Here is a 24,290-nt window from a genome sequence, read left to right on the forward strand (position 1 = left end):
GCCTTTGGATGACAAAGTTTTTGCATTGGCTTCCCAGCTAAAGCTGACTTTAAACTTGGGTTTTTCCAACATACTCTGTGTACTCCTTTTCTGCCTGCCACTTTCTATTTCCTTTCCTTATCCATTTGACCTCAGACCTCAGCCCCTGTCTTCTTTGTTGGATTCTTCTTTGCTGGCATGATTCTCTTGCCCATCCTTCCCTTTCTATATCTCTTTTCCCTATGCAGCCACAGGATAATATCCTTCTTATAAACCATTTAGGTCAAAACATGTTTGGTCATTAATTCTTCCTTTATTCACAAATCTGACAGGCAAAATATTCTATGCTCTCCTAATTTGTTTATGATATCACCCTTATGTCTAAATCATGTACCTATTTTCACCTTATCTTGGTATATGGTACGAGATGTTGGTCTGCACCTCATTTCTGCCAAACCAGTTTCTAGTTTTCCTGGCATTTTTTGTCAAATAGTGATTTCTTTTCCCCAAATCTTGGATCTTTGGGTTTGTCAAACGCTAGATTACCAAGGTCATTTACCATTGTGTATTGTGTACCTAATCTATTCTACTGACCTGTCAATCTATTTCTTAGCCAGTGCCAGATTGTTTTCTTGATTACCGCTTTGTAATATGGCTTGAGATCTGGTAGTACTAAGCCACCTTCCTTCACATTTTTTTCATTGATTCCCTTGATTTTCTTGACCTTTTGTTCTTCCAGATGAATTTGTTTATGATTTTTTTCTAGCTCTATAAATTTTTTTTTTGTAATTTGATCCTTATGGCATTGAATAAGTAAATTAATTTAGGTAGAATTGTCATTTTTATTATATTGGCTTGGCCTAATCATGAGCAATTAATATTTCTCTAATTGTTTAGATCTGACTTTATTTGTATGAAGTGTTTTGTAATTATATTCATATAGTTCATGGATTTGTCTTGGCAGGTAGAATCCTGAGTATTTATATTGTCTGCAGTTATGTTAGATGGAATTTCTCTTTCTATCTCTTCCTGCTGGACTTTGTTAGTAATATATAGAAAGGCTGATGATTTATGTGGGTTTATTTTATATCCCCCCTATTTTTTTTCCTTGAGTGAGGCCAAGGACTCTGCAGCCTCCCCTTTCTGTATTCAGGCTTTCTTGGTAAATTATCTGGCAGCTTGGTGATTAATGGACTTTATTTTTATCTAGTGCCCTTCAGACTTGTGATCCTTTGGGACAGGAAAGACCTTTGGAGAGGTCATATAGCCCATCCCCCTGTACTGGACAAAGAGTGCTTTTAATAATCCCTAATGCATCCTAAGTAGAGAGGTGTCTGGTCTCTTCCATGAATGTCCCCAGAGAGGGGGTTACCATAGCTGCCCTTTCCCCATTATTTCAGCTGTTCTTTGAATGATGGTCTCCCCTTATTATGAATCTAAATTTCCCCTACTGTAGCCCCTCTTGCCTTTTATTCCCTTCCCCTGAAACATATGAACATCCACAGTTCTACCAGTCCATTGTAGCCTCTCTCTTTAGGCTGCCTGACAATGCCCACATTTCTCTTTGCCTCTCCTGGTTCTGTTCTCCAGAATCAAATCTGTCAATTATGTGACCCTCCCTCTTCTGTGCTTTCTTTCAAGCCTGGGACTAAGTAGAGTGCTCAGATCTGAAACTATGTCAAGGTTTAGTCAGCAAGGAGTGGAATAGACTCATTTCTTTGTAAACTTTAAAGTGCTATATTAATGTGAGTTTTCCTTTTTTCTCACCTTAAAACAACAGCAGCAACTAACATTAGCACACTGGCTGTCCTCTGAATACAACTCCATTCAGTGGTACATTGACATATTTTGGCAGTATTGTTGCTTTGTATACACTGTCCCCTGCAAGCTCCCAATCCTCTTCAGTTCTGATACTGACACTGGTGCCCAGCCAGGTGTATGCTAGTTTATATATCTACATTTGGTGACTCCTGCCTCCATCAATCACTTTATATTTTGCCCTATTGAATCTCAATAAAGAGATGCAATATGTGACTTCAATATATAAGATTCAATAAGGACAAATTTCCTAAGATTGCACAGTAGTTAAATTCCATTCTCCACAGATTTGCAATCCCTGCCATCTTTGTATTATCTGCCAGTTGGATTTGCATAATTCCCTACTCCATCTTTCAAGTCATTAATGAAAATATCAAGTCATCTTGGACCCAGAAGAGAACCTTATGAGTCCCCATGCAGCACTTCTTCCAATATAGATGTGGAACGCTTAATGATTATTTTTCAAGTTTGATTTTGTTTAACCAGCCTTGGTATTTATTCCTTAGTATAGCTGTTCGATTGTGTTCTCATTTCCAATTTCCCTTAGGAGAGGGGCGGATGGAACAGTATTAAGTGCTTTGGTTACTAATGCCAGGTGATAGATATTTTGTCTGTTGCTTTCATCTAGCCACTGGGTATAGTGTTTCAGAGAAATAGTCAATTACTTGAACATGGTGAAGTTTTTTGTTTGGACCCATTCATGGTGCCTCTGGACTTATACTTTATTTTCCTGCAAGTAATCACAGTGCTACTGCTTTATTAATTATCTTGCAGTTTTCCAAGTTTGGGAGTTAAGTGTTGTTTTCAATTTCTTGCTAAAGGAAGGACTTTGGAGATGAGAGCTTATTTCTCATCTTTCCCACCTGTCACCCATAAACAAAGCAGCTGCATGTGATAGCCTGGGAGATCCCATTTAATTGAACTGAAATATTTGTTGAATTGAATAGAAACGAATCCTGCCTGGTTCAAACTGCAGGTTCCTGGTCTGTAATTTCCCAGCCCTTTCTTTATCCTTTGGCTTACCTACTTCTGTTCTAGTCTGGAGGAACACTAATCTCCAGGAATTCTACCATCAGATGGCCCTTGTAATTGACCTATTTATTATTGCAATAGAGAGGTAGTGTGGTGTAGTAGATAGAAGCATGACCTCAAAGACCTAATTTCTAGTCCTGACATATGTTAGCAGTGTGACCCTGGGCAAATTCTTACTTCTCACCTGTGAATTCCCTATACCAGTAAAATTACAGGTCTGACTGATCCTTATGTCTAATTATTGTTATGTCTCCTGAAAGTTACTAGTACTGATAGCTAAATGGAGTAATAGCTTGAGGCATAGAGTATTGTATAAATGTATTTTGGTTGGTAATTCAGGGGTTCAGAACTATGATTTTATTGGTGCAGGTAATTCCAGCGAGCCAACTCCTACCAGTTCAGATTAGCAACTGTCCTCCAAATTGTGGTCTTAGAGAGTGCCTGAGGTACTGAGAAGTTGAGTCAAGTGCCCATTATGAATTAGAGTTAACCCAGATCTTTCTGACTAAGGTCCCACACTTTATGGATTACAGCATGCCTCTTGGGTTATTGGTATATTTCAAATTGAAAGCTGACTTCAAAGCCAGGAAAACCTGAGGTCAAATCCTGCCTGTGACACAGACTAGTTGTGTGACTCTGAGCAAATCATTTAACCATTCAATGCTCTATGCAGTTCTCCAAGACCATAAGTTATAGAGAAAGTGCTGAGCTGCATTGGTAGAAGGTGTTTTCTATGTCATTGAAATCATAGGCACGATCCCTATCCCTAGACCTTCAGTGACTATCAATAATTAACTCTTACAAACACTTTTTTTTTTGGTTAGTGTCATCTGATTCTGTTGACGAAAGCTCCTTTGAGTCAGGAAGAGTCCTCTTCCTAAGTTCAAAGCTAGCCTCAGGCACTTACTAGCTGTGTGACTCTGGACAAGTCACTTAACCCTGTTTACCTTAGTTTCCTCATCTGTAAAATGAGCTGGAGAAGGCAATGGCAAACCACTCCAGTATCTTTGCCAAGAAAATCCCAAATGGGGTCATGAAGAATTGGACATGACTGAATAATGACTGAATGACAAAACCATGCTGGAAAGACTTTGAGTATGAGCCTAGAGTTGGATTGTATTTCTGTCATTAGTGGACCAGCCTTACCTAAGTTTGGAGAGGTTTATCACTAGGAAGGTAGCTACCAGCTAAGTGACACAATGAATTGAACATTGGTCTTAGAGTCAAGAAGACCTGAATTCAAATCCTATGTGACCCTAGGACCTCAGTTTCCTCTTCTGCAAAAGTGAGAATGTTAGATTGGATGGTTCCAAAGGTTGTTTTTAGTTCTAGATCTATACTTCTTTGGACATGGCAGGGAATAGATGTTTAACAATTCGATTGTGTTTCTCTTCACTGTCTTGCAGGTCTTAGGCTGGGGTAGAGGGGAGGAGGGAAGGACCTGGACCGAAGACTCACTGCCACTGAAAGCTGATTTGTAGAGCAAGCCTGGGGCATTTGTTGAATCCCAGGCATGTGATGTTGGATGCCAGGCAGATTGTATCTTTTTTGTTACTAAAAAGCTGGGACTGTATAACACTAGTGAAAAGGACCAACCCTGAGCAAAAGTATGAAGTAGATAGTATTACCTTGGGTGCGGACATCCCTACTTTTAGTCTTTTCCTGATGCCTCTTCCTCTTTCTTTCTTCTCAGGTACTTTAATGCCCTTGTTCTCTTCTTGAATATTCTCTTTCCTGCTAAGAAGGGAGGAAGGAAGGGAGGGAGGAAGGAAGGAAAGAAAGAAGCATTAATTAAGCATCTACTATGTGCAAGGCCCCTTACTAAATGCTTTACAATTATTCTTATTTGATCACCACAACAACCCTGGGAGATAGGTGCTATTATTATCCCCATTTTACAGTTGAGGAAACTGAGGCAGACAGGGAAAGTGACTTGCCCAGGATCACACAGTTTATAAGTGTCTGAGGTGGGATTTGAACTCAGGTCTTCCTAACTCTGCTTTGTCCACTGTGCCACCTAGCTGCTTAGTAAACATAGACTGGGGCCTCAGAACCATTCTCAGGCATAACTATCCAGATTTGCCTGAGGCCAGTTCTCATCAGTCTCCATCCCTGGTAACTTGATAAGCTTTGTTGCAAAATCCTTCTTGTTCCCATGCAGGTACAGGTAGACACATGGGTCAATGAGGGCTATCAAGGGTTTGTAGTCTCCTATGGACACAAAGGAAGCCAGCCTGAAATGGAATATGCACATTCATACCATAGAGGAATGGTTGGGATAGCTGTAGGACACAGTAGGCATGGAGTTCCTGGATGCAGTGGGTCTAAAACGAATTCAGTTCACTCAAGGGCAAATATGTCCTACAAGTAATTGCCTATCAAAGCTTGGAAGAAGCTAGGTCATGAATAACAAAAACAGTCATCTTCATGTTGGGTTTTATAGCTCCCACACTTACAGTTGCTCATAGATATGAGGGGTGGCTTCTTGGTTAAGGTTGCTGTAGCTGTGGATATTTGAGTGGTTATTTGTTAGTTCTGGGGGTCTCCTGAGTTCCCTGGTCTCCTGAGTCTCCCTGTTGCAAAATTACTCTTGTTAGATCTGGAATTAGAGTCAGATAGACCTGATTTCGAATCCACCTCTGATACTTACTAGCTGGGTAACCATGGGCAAGTCACTTTGTCTCTGCCTCAGTTTCCTCAACTATAAAATGGGGATAAGAATAGCACTTACCTTCTGGGATTGTTGTGAGGACTAAGTGAGATAATATTTGTGCAAACACATACCACAGTGCCTGGCACATAATAGACACATAATAAATGCTTATTTTCTTCCTACCTTCTGATCCTCAAATTCCCCATCTGTAAAATGGGGATATAAATATTTGTAGTGCCTATGTTAAAGTTATGAGGCTTAAATAAGGAGGGATATGTAAAGTACTTTACAACCTTTAAAGAGATCTAGAAATGCCAGTTGTTTCTATTGTATTTTTATTATTCCTTTCCTCTCTCTAACAGAACTCCCTTTCTCTCAGTATTTGTTTTCATTTAGCTGTCTGGGAAGGAAATATCTATAAACTCATTCATATCAAGTTGGAGAAAGTGCCTCATTAATCCATATTAAGTTGTGCATGTGTGTGTGTGTGTGTGTGTGTGTGTGTGTGAGATTGATAATAGGGTGATGTGTGAACCTTCCTTCTTTCTTCAGAGGCATTGTGGCATTTCCCATAGCAGCTGTTCCAAACTTTTCCCCCCCATTTTCCTCAAATCCCCCGCTCCACTCTCACCTCCCTAACTTTCTGCAAATGGACATTTTTCATACTTTACTGAGACATTTGGAGTTACCAGACATGAGCAGTCTTAACTTCTCTCCACCACCAAATGCCTCACACATTCTCTTTGCTTCTTTTCTGTCTCAAATGAAGCAATGGTTTTTTTCTTTTCTAAAGCTCATTTGTCTTCTCTTACAGAAAGTATAGTTGAGTGTCAGCTTTGGACTTAGGAAGAACTGAGTTCAAATCTTGTCCCTCACACTTACTAACTGTGTGACTCTGGGCAAGTCATTCAATCTCTAGGGACAGTAATAGCACTGACCTCAGGCTTGTTGTAAGGATCCAATAAGACAATGTAAATAAAGCACTCTGATCATCTAAATGTGAGCTATTATTATTGTTGTTGTTGTTGTCATTGTCATGGTGGTTGCAGTAATAACAATATGTTATTATTTGATCTGCTTCTCCTGACTTTGAATCTTCATTCTCTCTCTTTCTACTGATTTCTTCCCTTTCACCCACAAAAATGTTCTGGTAATCTCTTTCTTAAAAAAAAACCCAACTCTGCTATTCCTTCAGGTTACTATCCATCTCTCTTCTTTCCTCCTCTGTCAAATATTATGAAAGAGTCATCTGCACTTTGCCCCTACTGCCTCATTACCCAGTCATTCCTCAGTCTCTTATAATCTGCATCCATCATTCTCCCCAAATTGTTCTTTCTCAGTTCTCATTTTTTTTTATGTTGTTGTTCAGTTGTGTCTGACTCTTTGTGATCCCATTTGGGGCTTTCTTGGCCAACATACTAGAGTGGTTTGCCATTTCCTTCTCCAGCTCATTTGACAGATGAGGAAACTTAGGCAAACAGGGTGAAATGACTTGTCCAGGGTCACACAGCTAGTAAGTGTTTGAGGCTGGATTTAAACTCAGGTCTTCTGATTCCACGGCGGTGCTCTATCCACTGCGCCATCTACCTGTCCTTCCTCATTTTCTTTAGTTTTTGCATTTGACCCTGTGGATCATCTACTTCTTGAAACTTCAGTTCTTCTCCTCCTTTTTTTCTCTTCTAACTCCCTAATTTTTGGTACTCCTCATAGCTCCATTCCCAGCTCTCTTCTCTTCTCTTTCTGTATGCTTTCTCATGGTAATTTCAACCATCTCCTGGACTTCAATTCAGGAAGATTGGGGTTCAAATCCCACCTCTGACATTTGTTAATTGGCAAGTCACTTTCTGGGTCTCAGTCTCCTGACCTGTAAAATAAGAAGATTGGACTAGATGTCTCTATGCCCTTCCAGCTTTAAACCTATTATCTTATAACCTCTATACTGGTTACTCCCAAATTGTATTCTCAGTCATGTCTTTTCTCTTGAGTTTTGGAAAAATGTTTCTAAATGTTTAAATATCCTAGCCTGCTAGAGATAGTTTGAACTTTAGGGAAATGGAATTAATTATAAATTCATGCTATTTGGTCCCAGTCATTTTTTTGGTCTATATCATTTTTGTATATCACTATCCCTCTACCACTTCCCACAGCGACCTTTCTAAATGTTCCCATCTTCTTCAAGATCATGATCCCCTCTGCCCTCACTGCTGTCATTCTTCGCAGATGGCCTTGCCTTCTACTTCACTGCTTTTTCCTCTTAGCTACTTCTGTTGATTCTACCACCATTCTCCAAGGCTCCCAGGTCCACAACCTTGGATTCGTTTTTGGTTCTCTTCCTCACCCCTCCCCTTCATATTCAGTTAGTTGATGAAACCTGTTGTTTCTCTTCATGTTTTCTCTTCCTTTCCAACTTCTACTGTCACCCTCATTCAGGCCTCATCGCTGGACTGGTTTTAACTCATTTATTTTCAATCTTTATCACATTAAATTCACGTTTCATGCTAATGTCAGAATATTCTTCTTTCTTTCTTTCTTTCTTTTTTTTTTGGTTAGGCAATGGGGTTAAGTGACTTGCCCAGGGTCACACAGCTAGTAAGTATTATATGTCTGAGGCCGGATTTGACCTCAGGTCCTCCTGAATCCAAGGCCAGTGCTCTAGCTGCCCCCAGAATATTCTTCTTAAAGCACAGATATGATCAAGTCACTTCTCTGCTCAAAACTTCAATGGTTCTCCCATTACCTACTGAATAAAAGCTAAATTCTTTTATTCAAGATTCTCCATGATTTGACCTTAATCTATTCTATCTCCTACTGCTTCCCCTCATGAGTACTCTGTCCCAATTAAACTTGACTATTTGCTGTTCCCCTCATGCTTTCTTTGTATTCTGTCTGGGGTGAATATTTTTTACTTATCTCCCTTACTAGATTATAAACTTCACGGGGACAGAAACTATTATTCTTATCTCCCCTTCTACACCCTAGCACCTGATAGGCAAGTATGAGATAGTCAATAACTATTTGTTGAGTGGATGGGAGGATGAATGAATGAACTGTTCACTGCTGTTAAACTCCATCCCAACCAAGAAGTTTTATATTATGCTTTTAGGCTAGGAATGGGGAACTACAGTCATCAATTTCCCAACCCTTGAATAGTGGGTGGATAAGTAACTTCAAGTGGTTACCAAGCCTTGGAATGCCAAGGAGAGGGAATAGTACCAACAAGTGCCAAAGTTGCCAGTTGTCAGATGACTGGGGTAGAGGAGACAATAAAACTCCATTTATGGGAAATATGAGCCTTGAATCCTCCACATCCTGCCCTCTCACTAAGGGAATGTAAATTCCTTCCTGCATGTTGCTAACACCTAAGCTAGGCAACATTCAGAAAAGCATTGAAACCACAGCAATGATTTAATAAGGTTTGGCCAATTTAGACATTATTGAATTGTGATTCCTGAAGTATAATTTACTCTTAGAAAAACTAGGAACTTTACAACAAAATCTAGAGGTATATTTGAATAGTTCTAAGGACATGAGTCTGTGCTAGAAATGGCCAAAAATTTTGCCAGCTTTTTGATGTGCCTGATTTTTGGTAGCAATCTTTAGTTTCCCTGTTGGGCATAGATATCTTGTGGATCATTGTTAATATTTCTGCTACTCTGAGGAATTTCCTAGTCTTGTGGAAATTGCTTTGGGCCTAGTTTTCTCAGTCTATAGAGATTATTAAACTAATGGTTTATGGGGACTTAGAAATGGAAATGGTGATCGTGAGGAGCCATTATGGGTTCAAAAAGATCATCTTATCATACTACTCACATATCCTTTTGTGATAGCATCACCAGAATAATAGTAGCTCTGTTGCAAAAGGAAAGGAAGTCCTTTGCTTAAAATTACTATGCCATCTTTGAAATCCCAATAAGCAGGTGTTTGGAATATTCTACTGTGCATAATAAATTTTTGGAGAGTGGATTTTAAGAATTCGGAGAAGGGATAAGTGAGATCTTGTGATGTAAGATTATAATGGAAAGGTGGTTCAAGAAGATGGGATACTTTCATGATTGAAATTCCTTTGATACACACATCAGTGACAAGTCGGGAACAAAAGGTAGGACTATGTATAAAGAATAACAGGATGGTACCAAGAAGAGAAGCAGCAGCAACTTTTCTTCCTCCTCTTCCTCCTCCTCCTCCTCCTCTTCCTCCTCCTCCTCCTCTTCCTCCTCCTCCTCCTCCTCCTCTTCTTCCTCCTCCTCCTCCTCCTTCTTCTTCTTCTCCTTCTTCTTCTCCTTCTCCTTCTCCTTCTCAGTTTATCCAAGGCAATGCCCATTCAGTGATTAAGGCAAGATAAAAATGAGACAAAGAATGACCTCTTTTGACCTATTCAAAAAATAAAAACAATCTGGGAGGGGAAGACCCTCTGAGTTTCTGGCCAAAACAGAAACAATTGCTATTTACACTCACTCTGAGCCATCAGAATCCAAACAATGACCAAGTGAGGTTTTAGCCCTATTGCAGCTCCAAATTTAAGTAGCTAGGTGGCACAAAGTATAGAGGCCCTGGACCTGGATTCAGGAAGACCTCAGTTCCAATTTGACCTCAGACACTTGCTAGTTAAGTAAATGGAATATGGTATGTAAAAGACAGCAAGAAGTACATTTTGACTAGACTAAAGAGTGCATGAAAGAGAGTAAAGGTAGTAGAAGTGACCCTGGGCAAATTACCTCACTACTGTTTACCTCAGTTTCCTCAACCATATGATAGAGTCTGTATAAAGAGCGTGATAATAGCACCTACCTTCCAAGGTTGTGAGAATCAAATGAAATAATATTTGTGAAGTGTTTAGCACAGTGCTTGGCATATAGTAGGTGCTCATTAAATGCTTTTTCCCTCCTCACTTTACCATCAGCTTCCCCAGTAGCAGGGATTACAGGCTTGTGCCTCTATGTCTGGCCTGAGCATCTAGAATTTTAAAAAAGATATATACAGAAGGTGTAGAGAAGGGAGGGTACCTGAAGATAATTTGGAAAGTGGACTGTCCTGTTAGGATAATGTTAGGAATGCTAAAACCCAGAGTCAGCTGAGGCTTAGGACAAATGCTAAAGAAAACAAAAAGAGCCCCCCCCCCACCTTCATCTTTTCAAAAAGAGCTCTTAAAATAGCTATGTTTGGGCAAGAGGAAGAGCAAAGAAAGGATAAGACTGCTGCTTGGTTGAAAATAATGATAATGCCAATGGAGAGAAGGTAGCACAACTTAACAGCAGGTTTTTTCCTATCAAATGGAAAGAGCTTCAGAATGGAGAGTGTAGAATGAAAATAATTAATGGCAGATTGAAATAGGAGATAAATGAGAATATGAAAAAAATAAAAGCTATGTGCCCTTAGTGGGGCAGCTAGGTGGAGCAGTGGATAGAGTGTTGGGCCTAGTGGCAGGAAGATTCATCTTCCTGAGGTCAAATTTGACCTCAGACACTTACTAGCTGTGTGACCCTGGGCAAGTCACTTAACCCTGTTTGCCTCAATTTCCTCATCTGTAAAAATGAACTGGAGAAGGAAATGGCAAATCACTCCAGGATCTTTGCCAAAAAAAGTCACAAAGAGTCAGACATGACTGAATTGACTGAACAACAACAACAAATACATCCTTAAGCTTAAGTCCCTACACCTGGATGAATTGCATCTGAGGGCACAGAAAAAAAAAACAAACTTGTAGTTATAGGTGCTGAGTTATTGTGAGTGATCTCTGGAGAATTGTAGAAAACAGGAGAGGCACTTAAAAATGGAGATGCACAAATGCTGTGGGCCCTGATTTTCAAAAAGGAGAAAGTAAATCCTTTAAGCAATAGACTATTGAGCTTACTCTGATTCCTAGTAAAATTCTAGGACACATTATGAAGAGAATCTTTTCTGAGTACCTAGAAAAAGTGCCAGGATCATGAAGAGCAAAGAGAGGTGGATCTTCTGAACATCCCAATTTCTATTGAGGGCATTATCATCCTTCCATTCATCCAAGTTTGCAGCCTTGGGCCATCTTTGTCTCCCAACACTCTTCTTCATCTCACAGATGCAATCAGTTGCTGAGTCTAACTAATCCTCCCTCTGAAACATCTTTGAGAAGCAGCATGGAGTAGTGGATAGGCTACCAGACTTGGAATCGGGAAGACCTTAGTTCAAATACTACCTCAGATATTCATGAGCTATGTGATCCTGGGCAAATCACAACTTTTCTGTGCCTCACTAGGGGTTGGACCAAATTTCCTGTAAGGTACCCTCCAGCTTTAAATTTATCATCTCATGGCTCATCATTTCTCACCTCTTTCCCTTTGTTTCCACTCACTTAGCCACTACTCTAGTTCAGACCCTCAACATTTCTTGCCTGGGCTATTGTAACACCCCCTTTATTAACTTTTATGCCTCAAGTCTCCCCCTTCTCCAATCTATTCTCCACAAAGCTGCCAAAATGACATTCCTGAAGCATAGATTTGACTGTCATTTCCCTCCTCAATAAACTCCATTGGCTCCCTACTACCTTTACTCTCGTACATGCACACTCTTTGCTCTAGGGAAATGTCCTTCTTGCTGTCTCTGACGTAGCATATTCCATCTCCCATCTCAGTGCCATTGCACTGACTATCTTCTCTAACTAGAATGTCTTCTTCCTCACCTTTTCCTCTTACTGTAGAATTGCTGGTTACCTTCAAATGTTGGAAAAAGGATCACCTCCTACACAAGGCCTTTCCTGATTCCATAGCTACCAGTGTCTCCTCCTCAAAAACAAACAAACAAACAAACAAACAAACAAATAAACAAACAGCACTTTGTTTTTGTTTTGTCTATACTTAACATGTCTCCCCCCCACCCAATAGAATGTGAGACCATTGAAGGCAGGGACTTTTATTTTTTTCCTGTTTCTCTAGAACCTAGCAAAGTATCTGGCACATAGTAAGTATTCAATAAATGCTTGTTGAAGAATGGTTGGATGGTTTCAAGAATACTTCTTCAGTTTTGTTTTGAATATCAGGTCTACCACATTCAACATTATTGATTTACAGAATATGACAGTAACTGCAGAAGGCCCAGGGTGCCATCTCCTTGTTTGAGCTAAACTGTCCCTAAAAGACAATTCTCACTTTATGTAAGTGGACTGTTTGGTAGACTTCTACACTTCTGCGTAAAGTGATTTTTATGTAATGCAAATTTGCCTAGGGACTTGGGGAAGGGAGAGAGCAAGGGAGAGAGGCAAGAAGGGAGTTCATTGGCATATGGAGAGAGGGGAAAGCATATAGTTTAAGGACACATAATGGCCAGGGACAGAGAAATGAAAGCTGAAGGAACACTCAGGGGTGGGGACAGACCTGAGGTATGCAAGCACTAACAGAGAGGCAAGATAGATAGTTGGGGCTGGACAGAGGTGGGAAGTGGGGATAGTGGGAAGAACAGGGCAAAGGTCTCCTCTATCAGCCCTGTGGGTCTCAAGCCAAGCCCCTGATTGGGCAGAAGTAGTAGTGGTTTCTCAGTACCTCTGTTCTGCTTTCACTTGGAGGGCGGTTTTTTTTTTGTTTGTTTGTTTTGTTTTTTGTGGAGGAGTGGATGGCCGCAAGTGGAGGGGCCGGAGCAGAGAGAGAGCATAGTACTATACAGTAAAGGTAATAAAAGACTTTGGTTTTGGAATGTGGATTTCTTTCAGAATTCTTTGTGTAAAGTTAATTGGCATAATGCAAACTGTCTGTATTGCAAATCATGATTCCACTCTTTGGTGTTCATTTTATTTTTTCTCAATATGCACATCACTGTAAGTACAACTGCTATGTATACATCTTGGATCATTGTAGTCACATGATTCTCAACAGGATGAACCATTAGGATCCATCTTCCTTCAATGATTGTTTTCTTGTTATTTAAACATGTAAGATTGATGAAAAGGAATCTGTCCATATATCTGGAGGACAATTGGCATACATAATCTTCCCTTCTGGCTCTTATCCTCCAGATCCATTGGCTGTGTTCAAATAGAGAGTGGATGACCATCTGCTAAGGATGTTATGGAGGAATTTTTGTATTGAGTAAGAGGTTGGACTAGATGACCTTTAAGGTCCCTTCCAATTCTAAGAATCTGTAATTTGTTGTGTCTATGTAACACCTGCCAATTTGGTGAGAGAATTTTGGACAGCTGGTCAAAGTGACTTCCTATTACATATATGGCTATAGAATTCTTGATTTCCTTCAAAACTTGAGTACCACCTCTTGATTTCATCACCACCATGCAAATCCTTACCAGTACGTTATAAATCTCAGCTCATGATGAATGTTGTGTCCATTTTACAGATGAGGATGTTAAGGCCCAGAGGGAAGTAGGTTACCCAGAGTAACAAGGTGCTTTAAGAGCAGATTTACAAATGAATTCAGGATTTGTGACTCCTTCACCTAGGAGTGTATCTCTGGGCTCTCATTTTCTAATTGTTTTTGTTGATTCCTTTTGTTTTCCTTGTTCCCCCCTCCCCCCCCCAAAAAAAACCTGATAGCTACCTACCTACTGTGTGTTCTAAGCTACTCATGTGGAATCTCAGCAGAGTCATTGTCATAGATAAGGTAGGGAAGTAGTGAAGAGAGCCTCTTCTCTCACTGTGCATTCGGAGTTCTGCTTCCTGCTGAGGTCAAGTTCCTTTGTTTAAATTGCTCCCAGAGGCTTCTCCTCCTCAAGGCAAGAAGGAGTAAGTGGGGAAAAATTCCCCTTTGCCAAAAGAGAGGGATGTACACAATAGGTGCTGCATTGAGAACCTTATTGGTCTTGGAAGGGGGCATAAAGGGCTCTGCTCTCCAAGGGATTCACTCTGGAGGGAAAGCGAGGGGAGGAGGGCTTGATTGCCCTTGTAATCTGTGTCCTCATTCTCTGCTTGTTCTGTGCCAGGAGCACAGGATCCAGGTGCACATTTTCCAAAATTGGAAAGATGATGAAAATTATAGATAGGGACAAAATTTGCTTCTTCCTCTGAACCTCAGCACCTAGGACAGCACCTCGGTGGCCTGGCTCAGTCAGGGCCTTGTATGTAGCAGACAGTTAATCATTGGTTTTCTTTGTTGGATTGAATTCCTTCCAAAGCTGGGTTCTATAGCAGTGATGGTTCTAAGGGTGCCTAGGACAAAGGACCAGCTGATGGAAAGAGATGCTTTAACTGGAGAATGAAGATGTGGAATTTTCTAAATGTCTTAGGCTTGAGTTTTACTCTGATTCTACACGACAGACAATTAAATAATTATTATTCACATGTTAAGAAGGATTGTGAATGATGCCATATACCCTCCTTCTAAAGTAGGCAAGTCACTTAACCTCTCTGTGACTCAGTTTCTTTATCTATAAAGTGCAAGAGTCAGACTCAGTGATCTTTAAAGTCCTTTCCATCTCTAAATCTATGATTCTATTCTCCTCCCACTTACCCCGCCCCCCACTTCTGAGGGGGAACATCAGAATCATTCTCTTAATTTTTTGCCCCAGTGGGCTCTTCTGATTTTAGAAGTTTCAAGAGCTGTTCTGAAGGGTTAGGTGAAGCATCTGAAGATGTGTGAATGATTGTATTTGCTGAGAGTAAAGTAATATTTGTAGAAGTGTTTCATCAGTTATAAGTCAAGAATCTGTGATTTTGTCAGTGGGGGAATGCCCTCCACTGATATAGATAGTAACTGGTTTATAGTTTATAATCTTAGTGTTGTCTGAGACTAAAATGACTTGCTGATGGTTACATAAGTAGTAAGTATCATATGGTAGGTTCTTTTTACTCCGGTCCAGAACTCTATATATTATGCCACACTACCTCAGTGGATAGAGTGATGGACTTAGAATCAAGAACTGAGTTTAAATCCTTCCTCTGATACTTGCTAGCTGTGTGACCGTCAGTAAGTCTCTTAACTTCTCTCAGCCTCAGTTTCTTCATCTATAAAATGAAGATAATAATAGCACCTACCTCACAGGAACACTGGTAGGGGCAATACTGTATAACAGAAAGACCAAAGGACTTGGAATTTGAAGACTTGGGATCAAGTCCTCCTTCTATCACTTCCCAAGGCATAACCTGGGGCAAAGTCCCTAATCTCTCTGAGCCCTAGCTCCTCAATATGAAAAATGTGGATAATAATACCTCACAAGGTTGTTGTGAGGCTCAAATGACTAATGCATGGAAGCGCTTTGTAACTATAAATCTCTTTGCATGTGATCTATGATCATTGTGTTATTCATTGATATTTATTGATCAATATCATGTTTGATCACCATGATACATATGAGACTCTAGGAAAGTCACTTAACCTCTATTTGTGTCAGCTTCCTCAAATGTAAAATGAGGATAATAATAGCACCTATTTCCCAGGATTGTTGTGAGGAGCAAATAAAATAACATTTGAAAAGTGCTTTGCGCAGTGCCTGAGATATATTAGGTGCTTAATAAATGCTTGTTTTCTTTGTCCTTCCCTCCCTCCCATCCTCTCTTCTTTCTTTTTTTCCTTCCTTCCTTCCTGATGAAATTGCTCAAAATACAAGAATGCAGATACTGAGCATTTCTAAGTCATTCTTAAACCTCATTTCTTCCAAAAAGTCCCTTCTGATCAAATGGAATTAAGGCATGTGCTAAGTCACCTCCCTTAATTTCAGACAGGAATCTGATTTCCATAAAGTCAAGGACAGGTTCCAAAGCATAAAACAATTGCTACCATCCAGGAATGCCTGGGTCTTCATGGCAATGGCAGGCTCTGCTGGACCACCAGTGTCCAAGAGCATGGCTCTGTCTACCCACGTGTGGGCATGGCAGCTTGTAACTCTCAAATCCTTCAGCATGGGCACTATAACTTTGCATTAGTGTAGATGGGCAAGGTTCCTGAGAGTGGTAGTGTGGATATCCCCGGAATAAGTTTGATGAGACATAACATGGCACATGGCTCTGACTTTGGAGACTTCTTTCCCCCTACAGGTGAAAATAGTCCAAGGTCTTCCAACCTTAATGCAAGGCTCATGGTGGGGCTCTGTCGGGGAGTCTGCCTTTCCATATGTTAGCAGACTTTTGCTCCCTTAACAACCTGGACGACTCTGTAGTGAGCAACCATCCAGGAAGAGTTTCTTCCTTTTTCTCTCTTTCTCCTTGCCGCTCCCTTCTAGACTTGCCTGTGTTGATTGTCATGTTTGCCTTTTCCTTTTGAAAAGTGGTGCTAATAAAAGCACTTGTTAGGGAAAAAATTCTTGGAGATCTTTAGGTGGCAGGGTGTCTGGGTTGTATAACTGAAGCTCTTAAGTATCCATCCTAAGCCTTATAGCTCATCACTTTGGAGGTTGGAGAGGCTTATTTTGGGGAGGAGGGGAAAGGTGTATGATGGGATTGAAAGTTGAAAATGAGTCCCATGTAAAGCTTTAATAAATCATAGCTTCAAATGGGACCCATTTTCAAAAGAAGCTTGGGGGCCTCTTGGATTTAAATAGGCAGGGATGGGTGATATCTTGGAGAATTTAAACAGTAGTAGCAGAAGGTGCTGACCTGTCACCCTCTTCACCCCTTCCTTTCTCTTGTCTCCCCTCTAGTCTGTGGCAAGCGTTATAAGAACCGGCCAGGGCTCAGCTATCATTATGCTCACACACACCTGGCCAGTGAAGAAGGGGATGAAGCCCGGGAGCAAGAAACGAGATCCCCACCTGTCCACAGAAATGAAAACCACAGACGTGAGTACCTTCCTATACTTTGCTTTTGATTTATTTGTTTGGAACTGGGATGAAATAGGGTTGGGGGTGGGGGTAGGAATTGATAAAGAACTGAGAATCTGTCTCTCTCTCTCTCTTTCCTTCCCCCTTTTCCTCTCCCTCACCTTTTCCCTCTCTCTCCCTGCCTCCCTTTCTTTCTCTCCTCCTCCCCCAACCTTTCCTATGTTCCAAGTCATTCTTATTGATTTGTTCTATGCCATGGGGGAAGCTGGATTTTTGAACAGAGCTGTTTAGCCCTCTCTGCTGCTAAGCTGAGCTCGAGGACTCCACACCAGCTCAGCATGAGCTGTGTGGCAGGCCTCATTTCTATCACTGTTCCCAGAGGGAGAGAAGGGAAGTGGTTAAAGGAAGAAATAGGAGGGGTTCTTAACTAACCCAACATCAATGTCAGTCCTGCTGTGGCTGTTCCTCAGATCAAGGAAATCTGCCACTTGCTTCTGTAGAACCAAGTTTTGACTTGCCCAGCTAGTGATGAATTTGGTACTACTGCCTTTGGGCGTGTCTATTCCGACTGAATATTGAATTTCACTATTCAGCCATCATGAGCTATAAGAAAGTGTCTTTTGATTTATTGTTCTGTGCACTGACTCTGGCTTTGTTTTCGGGGTCAGAATTCTGCTGCAGGAGCCCTTTGCCCTGGATATAGTGCCTAGCGGCTTCAGGCTGTTTTGTATTTGCACTCAGCTTACAAACATTATCTGTGCGTCCTTGTCCTTTTGAAAGCAGTGTTCAATAGATCTAAACAGACCCCTGAAGGACTTCTATTTCCTTTTCCATTTTCACTTTTTTTCCTCTGTTGGACCAGCCTCCAAGCTTTGATTTGGTTATTCAAAAAGGACTTCAACTACTAACACATGAAGACTCAGAGTTGGTAGTAGGGATGCTTGATATGGTCTTAAATTGGTTACCTCTTTCTATCACCATAACCTAGAATTGAAAAGAGTCTTACGAAATCATTTTGTAGGTGTTGATGCATTAATTTAGTACTAGGAGGGATTTTACAGGTGATCTAATGCAATGCTTTGACTTTACAGATAAGAAAATTGAGACCCAGAGATTAAATTGAGATCCAGAGATTTAGGGGCAGCTAGGTGGCACAGTAAGAAGCAGTTAGATGCCTCAGTGGATAGAGCACTGAGCCTGGAGTCAGGAAGAACTGAGTTAAAATCTGGCCTTAGATGCTTACTAGCTGTGTGACCTTGGGCAAGTCATTTAACCTCTGTTTGCCTAGGAGGCAGCTAGGTGGCCTCAGTGGATAAAGCACTGGGCATCAGGAAGATCTGAGTTCAAATTCAGCCTCAGACAATTACTAGCTCTATGACCCTGGGCAAGTCACTTAACTCTGTTTTCCTTAATCCACTGGAAAAGGAAATGGTAAACCTGTTATCCTTGCCAAGGCAACTCCATGGACAGAATGGTCCATGAGGTCTTGAGGAGTTGGACACAACTGAACAATAGCAGCAACAAGGTGGCTCAGTGGATAGAGTGCTAGGACTGGAGTCAAGAATATCTGAGTTCAAATCCAGCCTGGCCACATTACTTAATCTCTGCCTCAGTTTCCTCAACTCTAAAATGGGGATCATACTAGCGTCTTCCTCCCAAGATTGTTATGAGGATCAAATGAGATAATTATAAAGTGCTTAGCACAGTGCCTGGCACATAGTAGGAACTACATAAATGTTAGTTATTACTACTACTATTATTATGAATATTATTAGCTTGTTATTGACTTCATTAATGTCACACAGGTAAGTGAGTGGCAGAGGTTCTCTGTCTCCAAATTCAGTTGTCTTTTTACTGTACCATACCGCTTCCCTGAGAATAGGAGAAAAGCTTTAGAAGTATTGCCAAATGGTTTCCTTTTCATTCCCCTCTTTGGTGGGAGTTGATTTTAAAGTATATAGTTCAACAGCTTTAAAAGGCTCAGAGCTTTTACCTGTGGGTGCCCCTCTCCTCTAAGCCCTGACTCTTACTTAGGATCTGCAGTTGCTCCATATGAATTTCAGATGCTCAATTTCAGGTTGAGAATCAGGGTGCAGCAATATATCCTAAGAAAGGTTGACTGCTCTCACCTCTCAGCTTAGGATGCAATCTGGAATAATTAAAATGCCCAAGCTTAAAATTTCCCTTAGCTACTTGTATATTTCTCCTGTGCCTGGAGACAATTCTTTTTGTGATGTTAACACAGAGAACCTCCCCCTTCTTCATTTTCCTTCCTCTCTTTCTGGGGACCGGCATTCTTCTGCCAAGGAGGTCATGCTTTCGATGGAAAAGAGTCTGAAGGACCTTTCCTATCTTTCCCATTAGTTCCTCCTGCTCTCCCATCTCACCCTCTCCTGAACATCTGAAATGCTGATGCATCTATTCTCTCTCTGGGGAGATGCTTCTATGTCCTAATCACCCCTCACTGTTTAGTTCAGAAAAAGGAAAAAGAAATCAACCTTCACAAGCTAAGGTTGAATCTTCCTTCTGGAGCACATCTTCTTTCCTTCCCACAGTGTGGCTCTTTATATTGGCATCTTCAAAGTATTTATTAACTTGCTATTATTTACAACCCCTACCCCCAAACACTTTCTACCCCAAAGTCTTTTTTCAAGTGGGCAGATTTTCCCCCTCCAAGATTCTCTTTTTATCCTACCATCTTAGAATTATTTTGTTCCCCGGTTCTTTGTTTTCCTGTATCTTGTCTGGTCTTGCTTCACTGTGTGTGTGGGAGCACAGCTCCTCCCTGTATTTCAGCTTGAGTAGCTGCAGGGTCTGAGTAAAATAAAGTAATATCCTCCTTAGCTTTTCACCTGATCCCCTCTGGGTTGCACATCCACGTCTGAGAAGGGCACTGGCATTTCCCCCCCCTCTCCAACATCAACTTCTTACATGATCTTATCAGCTGGATATCCTTGGCTCTTTGCAGAAAACTGCCCCTTGTTTTCAACTGAGACTATTTCTTCTTCTTAGGTGGATGTGCCTTTGTAAGAAATCACATCCTGGTTCTTGCTTTGATCTTTCCGGGTCGTTTTGTACTTTCCATTCATTGTCTTGCACCCTGGTTTCAACTCTTTCTGTCCCTTTTTCCTCCCCCACCCCCACCCCATGAGACTGTTTCTTTAAAGATATCATCTGATTGACCTAAGTTTTAAACCACGTGGAAGATAATAGTTATGTCAAAGGTTAAAGGAGTGCTTCGGGTGGGCAAAACTCAAGGAATTTCACAAACAACATTTTCATCCAAGTTCCCTTTCACACTCATTTGAAGACTGTTTTTTATTAATCCCGGTATTGCTATGATCATTGAGAGGGATCCAGTGTGTTGACCAATGATCAATCAATCAAGTATTTGTTAAGTGTCTACTATGTGCTAGGGCTACAAATATAAAAATGAGACGGTCCCTGCCTTCAAGGAGCTTACATTCCACCCGGGGGATACCTAATGTTCACAGATAAGTAAATACACAAGGTATATAAAATGAAGCTACAGTATGGATCGGGGAGGTGGGCAGTACTAATTTAAAGAGTCAGAAAAGGTCTCTTGAAGGAGGAGGCCTTAAGTGCTAAACAGAGTAGTTTGTATTTGATTCTAAACAAAAGGGAGCTACAAAGTCTCTTGAGTAGAGGAATGATCAGATCTTCACTTTAGGGATATTCCATTGGAAGTGATATAGAGAATGAATTGGAGAGGAGACAGGCTAGATATCAAGAGATTATTGCAGTAATCTGAGGGAGAGTTGAAGCAAGAGCCTGCGTGAATCATGTAACCTTTCAGAGCCTCAGTCTTGTCATCTGTAAAAAGGGAATAATACTTGCAGTACTTCACAAAGTTATGGGAAAAGACTTTTGCAAACTTTAAATAGCTCTATAAATGTGCTCGTAGTATTTCTCCCCCCACCCCAATTGACACTATCATTTTGACTGTTGTTTGCCGTTCTAACCTTTTTTCCTGACTCTGAAAGCTCTCAATGCAACCCCTTCCTTACCTGAACAAGTGACTTCTCTTTCTACTAGGAAAAATTGAGGCAGTTTGTTATGAGCTCTCCCTATTCCCTTAATCCAATCTCAAAACCTTCTCTTCTCTTTTTTTTGGTGAGGCAATTGGGGTTAAGTGACTTGCCCAGGATCACACAGCTAGTTAAGTGCCAAGTGTCTGAGGCCAAATTTGAACTCAGGTCCTCCTGACTCCAAGGCTGGAGCTCTATCTACTGTGCCACCTAGCTGCCCCTCTTCTCTTTCTTTTGCTTCTGGTTTCTTAGAAAGAGATGGCCCTTCTCCTTGCCAAGTCCAATCCTTCCACTTGTGTCCATGTCCAATCAACTCTATCTTCTCAGGGATCTTGCCTCCTTTATCCTTCCCTCTTTCAATCTCTTCATCAGTTTTTTTTTTAATCTTGGAGCTCCATGATGCTCAGGTCTTAGAAAATTTACTGGTGGGTAAATCTACACTAGGCTTGGATTAAGTAGAGTTAGGGTCAGATCCTTCCTCAGTCACTACCTTTGTGACTATGGTCTAATTACTTAACCTTTGAAAGGTTTAGTTTCTTCGGAGGTCCTCCCCTTAGCACTCTGGGAGAACCCCAACAGATCCATTTGTTTATTCCACTTGGAATCTCTCTCTTCTTCTCTCTCTCTCTTCTTCTTTTCTCTCTTCTCTTCTCTTCTATCTCCCTCCCTCTCCCTCCCTCTTTCTCTCTCTCTCTCTTTCTCTCTCTCTTTCTCTCTCTCCCCATTCCCTCTCCCTTTCACTCTCTCTTTCTCCCCTACTCCCCTCTCCACCTTGCCCCTTCTGTCCTTCTCTCCCATTCTCTTTCTTCTTCCTCCCCTCTCCTACTCTCTCCCTTTCTTCCTCTACCTTCTTTGTCTCTTTTCTTATCTCCCTTCCTCCTCTCCTCCACTTCCCTCTTTTTTCTTTGCTTCACTCCCTCTCTTCCCCTCCTCTTTGCCTCTTTCCATCTCTGTATCTTTTCTCCCCTTCCCCTTCTAACCCTTTCCTCCTTTCTTCCCCTCCATCATTTCCCTTCTCCCTTTCCTCCACTTTCTCTTTCTTCTTTTCCCTCTTCCTCTCCCCCCCTATATATTATCTTTTCCTTGTGTAGAGCTCCTGGTAGCTTTTCATCATTCCCTCAGTGGACTGTGCTGCTGCTGACCATCTTTTCCATGTGTGTTAATTGCTTGCAACATTAATACATAGTCATTAGCAGCTCCTACTGTTTGTGGGGGAGTCAGGGCATTGGATCCATCCTTCCCCCTAAATAATGGTAGGTAGGCAACATGTTATAAATTGACTGTGACAGGTCTGCAGTGTCATAAGGCCTTAGCTTTGGGAATCCGCTCTACATAGGCTTTGGAAGTGGGGGAGGGAGGCATTAATCGAAATGGCTAATCTGCAGTCTGCCAAAGAGGGGTCTAGACACATAGTAAGTAATAAATGCTGATTATTTCCTTAAGCAGAGCAGCAGGGAGATGCAAGCAGTCTGTTGTGCCCTAAGGAAAGAAAGTCAAATGGACTCAGAGCGCAGTCTCTTGGAGTTTGCAGGGCCCGGGGCAGGTGGGTTTGTACAGACTGCTACAGTGTGGGCCTCTTGACTTAATTTTCTCCCCCTGCTGCTTCCATTCCATCTCTGTGCTCTTTTCTCCCCTGAAACTGCACCTCCAGAGAAGACCATTGCTCATCACGAAGCCTGCTGTGAGTGCATGGTCACACCAGCCCTCTGGTGCTGAAAGGGCATCTTTGGAGCAGCGCTGGTGCTGAGGCCAGTTATTGACCTACCCTCCCCCAGCATCCCCATCCCCCGCTCCTCCTGCCGTTGCCAGTTCAGCAGTCTGTGGCTGTACCTTGTGCCCTCCTGTTCTCCTCTTTGTTATTTCAGTCTCATTTTTTTCTCTCCTGAGCTCTTGTTTTCTCTTCAACTAATGTTTCTCTTCTCTTATTTTGTTTCTTTCCTCTCTTCCCTCTCTTTTATGTCCTTGTCTTGGCCTTAGGACCAGCAACCTTGAGAAGCTGAGAATGTGGAGCTCAAATGTTCACCTTCTGAACATATTTCTTCCCTTATTGGACATCCTGAAGGAGGATTCCACCTTTACTCTCTTTGGTTTATGTCCCCAGTTCAAAACTGTTCTTTGCCTTCTATATCCCAAAGGTAGTTAGATGGTGCAGTGGAAAGAATATTGGGTCTAGAGTCAGGAAGAACTGAATTCAACTGGTCTGATCCACTTTATCTTCTGACTGACCTAACTTTTCAAACCCAGTAGAAGATAATAGTCATGGGCTGAGGGAGTGCTTCACATGGGGAAGAACTCAAGGACTTTCATAAACACCATGTATTTATGTGTGACTCTGGGTAAGTCATTTTACCTCTGTTTGATTTAGTTTTCTCAACTGCAAAATGAGTATAATAATGCACCTACTTCCCAGGGTTGTTGTGAGGATTAAATGATATAATTCTGTGAAGCACTTAGCATAGTGCTTAATTAATTCTTACTCCTTTCCTTCCTTACATTTTTTCTAACTCTTGTTTTCTCTAACTCTATAATTCTATCTTCTTCACTTAAAACTAGAGCGACTAAAAATGACTATTTTCAAAGTGATTTCTTCTGGCCTATGGTTCCTAATGTACAGTAGTATATTTTGTATTTTAAAAATTCAACAAATAGTTGTTAAGTAATTATTATGTACAGAGGACTGTGCTAGGTGCTGTAGGAAATACAAGAATAAATATAACATGGCCCCTATCATCAAAGAGCTTTATCATCTACTTCTCAATATGACCTAGTGTCTATAATATCCTTTGAACCCCTAAGAGGATATGCTACATAAATATTCAGGCATTATAACACTATGACATGTTAATATATTTTGTATTTCATTCAGTCATTTCAGACTATTTCTGACACCATTTGGGGTTTTCTTGGCAAAGATACTGGAGCGGTTTACCATTTCCTTCTCCACTGAGGCAAAACAGGGTTAAGTGACTTACTCAAGGTCATGCAGCTAGTAAGTATCTGAGGCCAGATTTGAACTCACAAAGATGAGTCTTCTTGATTCCAGGCCTGGCACTCTATACACTGTACCACCTAGCTGCCCCATATCTTA

The 24,290-nt window shown here is 41.2% G+C and overlaps 1 protein-coding gene across 1 annotated transcript in view; it reads left to right on the forward strand.

Moving 5' to 3' along the window:
• DPF3 (double PHD fingers 3) overlaps positions 1-24,290 on the forward strand; it is a 241,970-nt gene that overhangs the window by 114,096 nt on the left and 103,584 nt on the right. Inside the window, exon 7 of the mRNA XM_027844832.1 lies at positions 17,034-17,171. Coding sequence (XP_027700633.1) covers positions 17,034-17,171 — 138 coding nt within the window. The remainder of the gene's footprint in view (positions 1-17,033; positions 17,172-24,290) is intronic.

The sequence above is a fragment of the Vombatus ursinus genome, unplaced genomic scaffold (assembly GCF_900497805.2).
Source record: "Vombatus ursinus unplaced genomic scaffold, bare-nosed wombat genome assembly UNPS02014945.1, whole genome shotgun sequence".
Lineage (NCBI taxonomy): Eukaryota > Metazoa > Chordata > Mammalia > Diprotodontia > Vombatidae > Vombatus > Vombatus ursinus.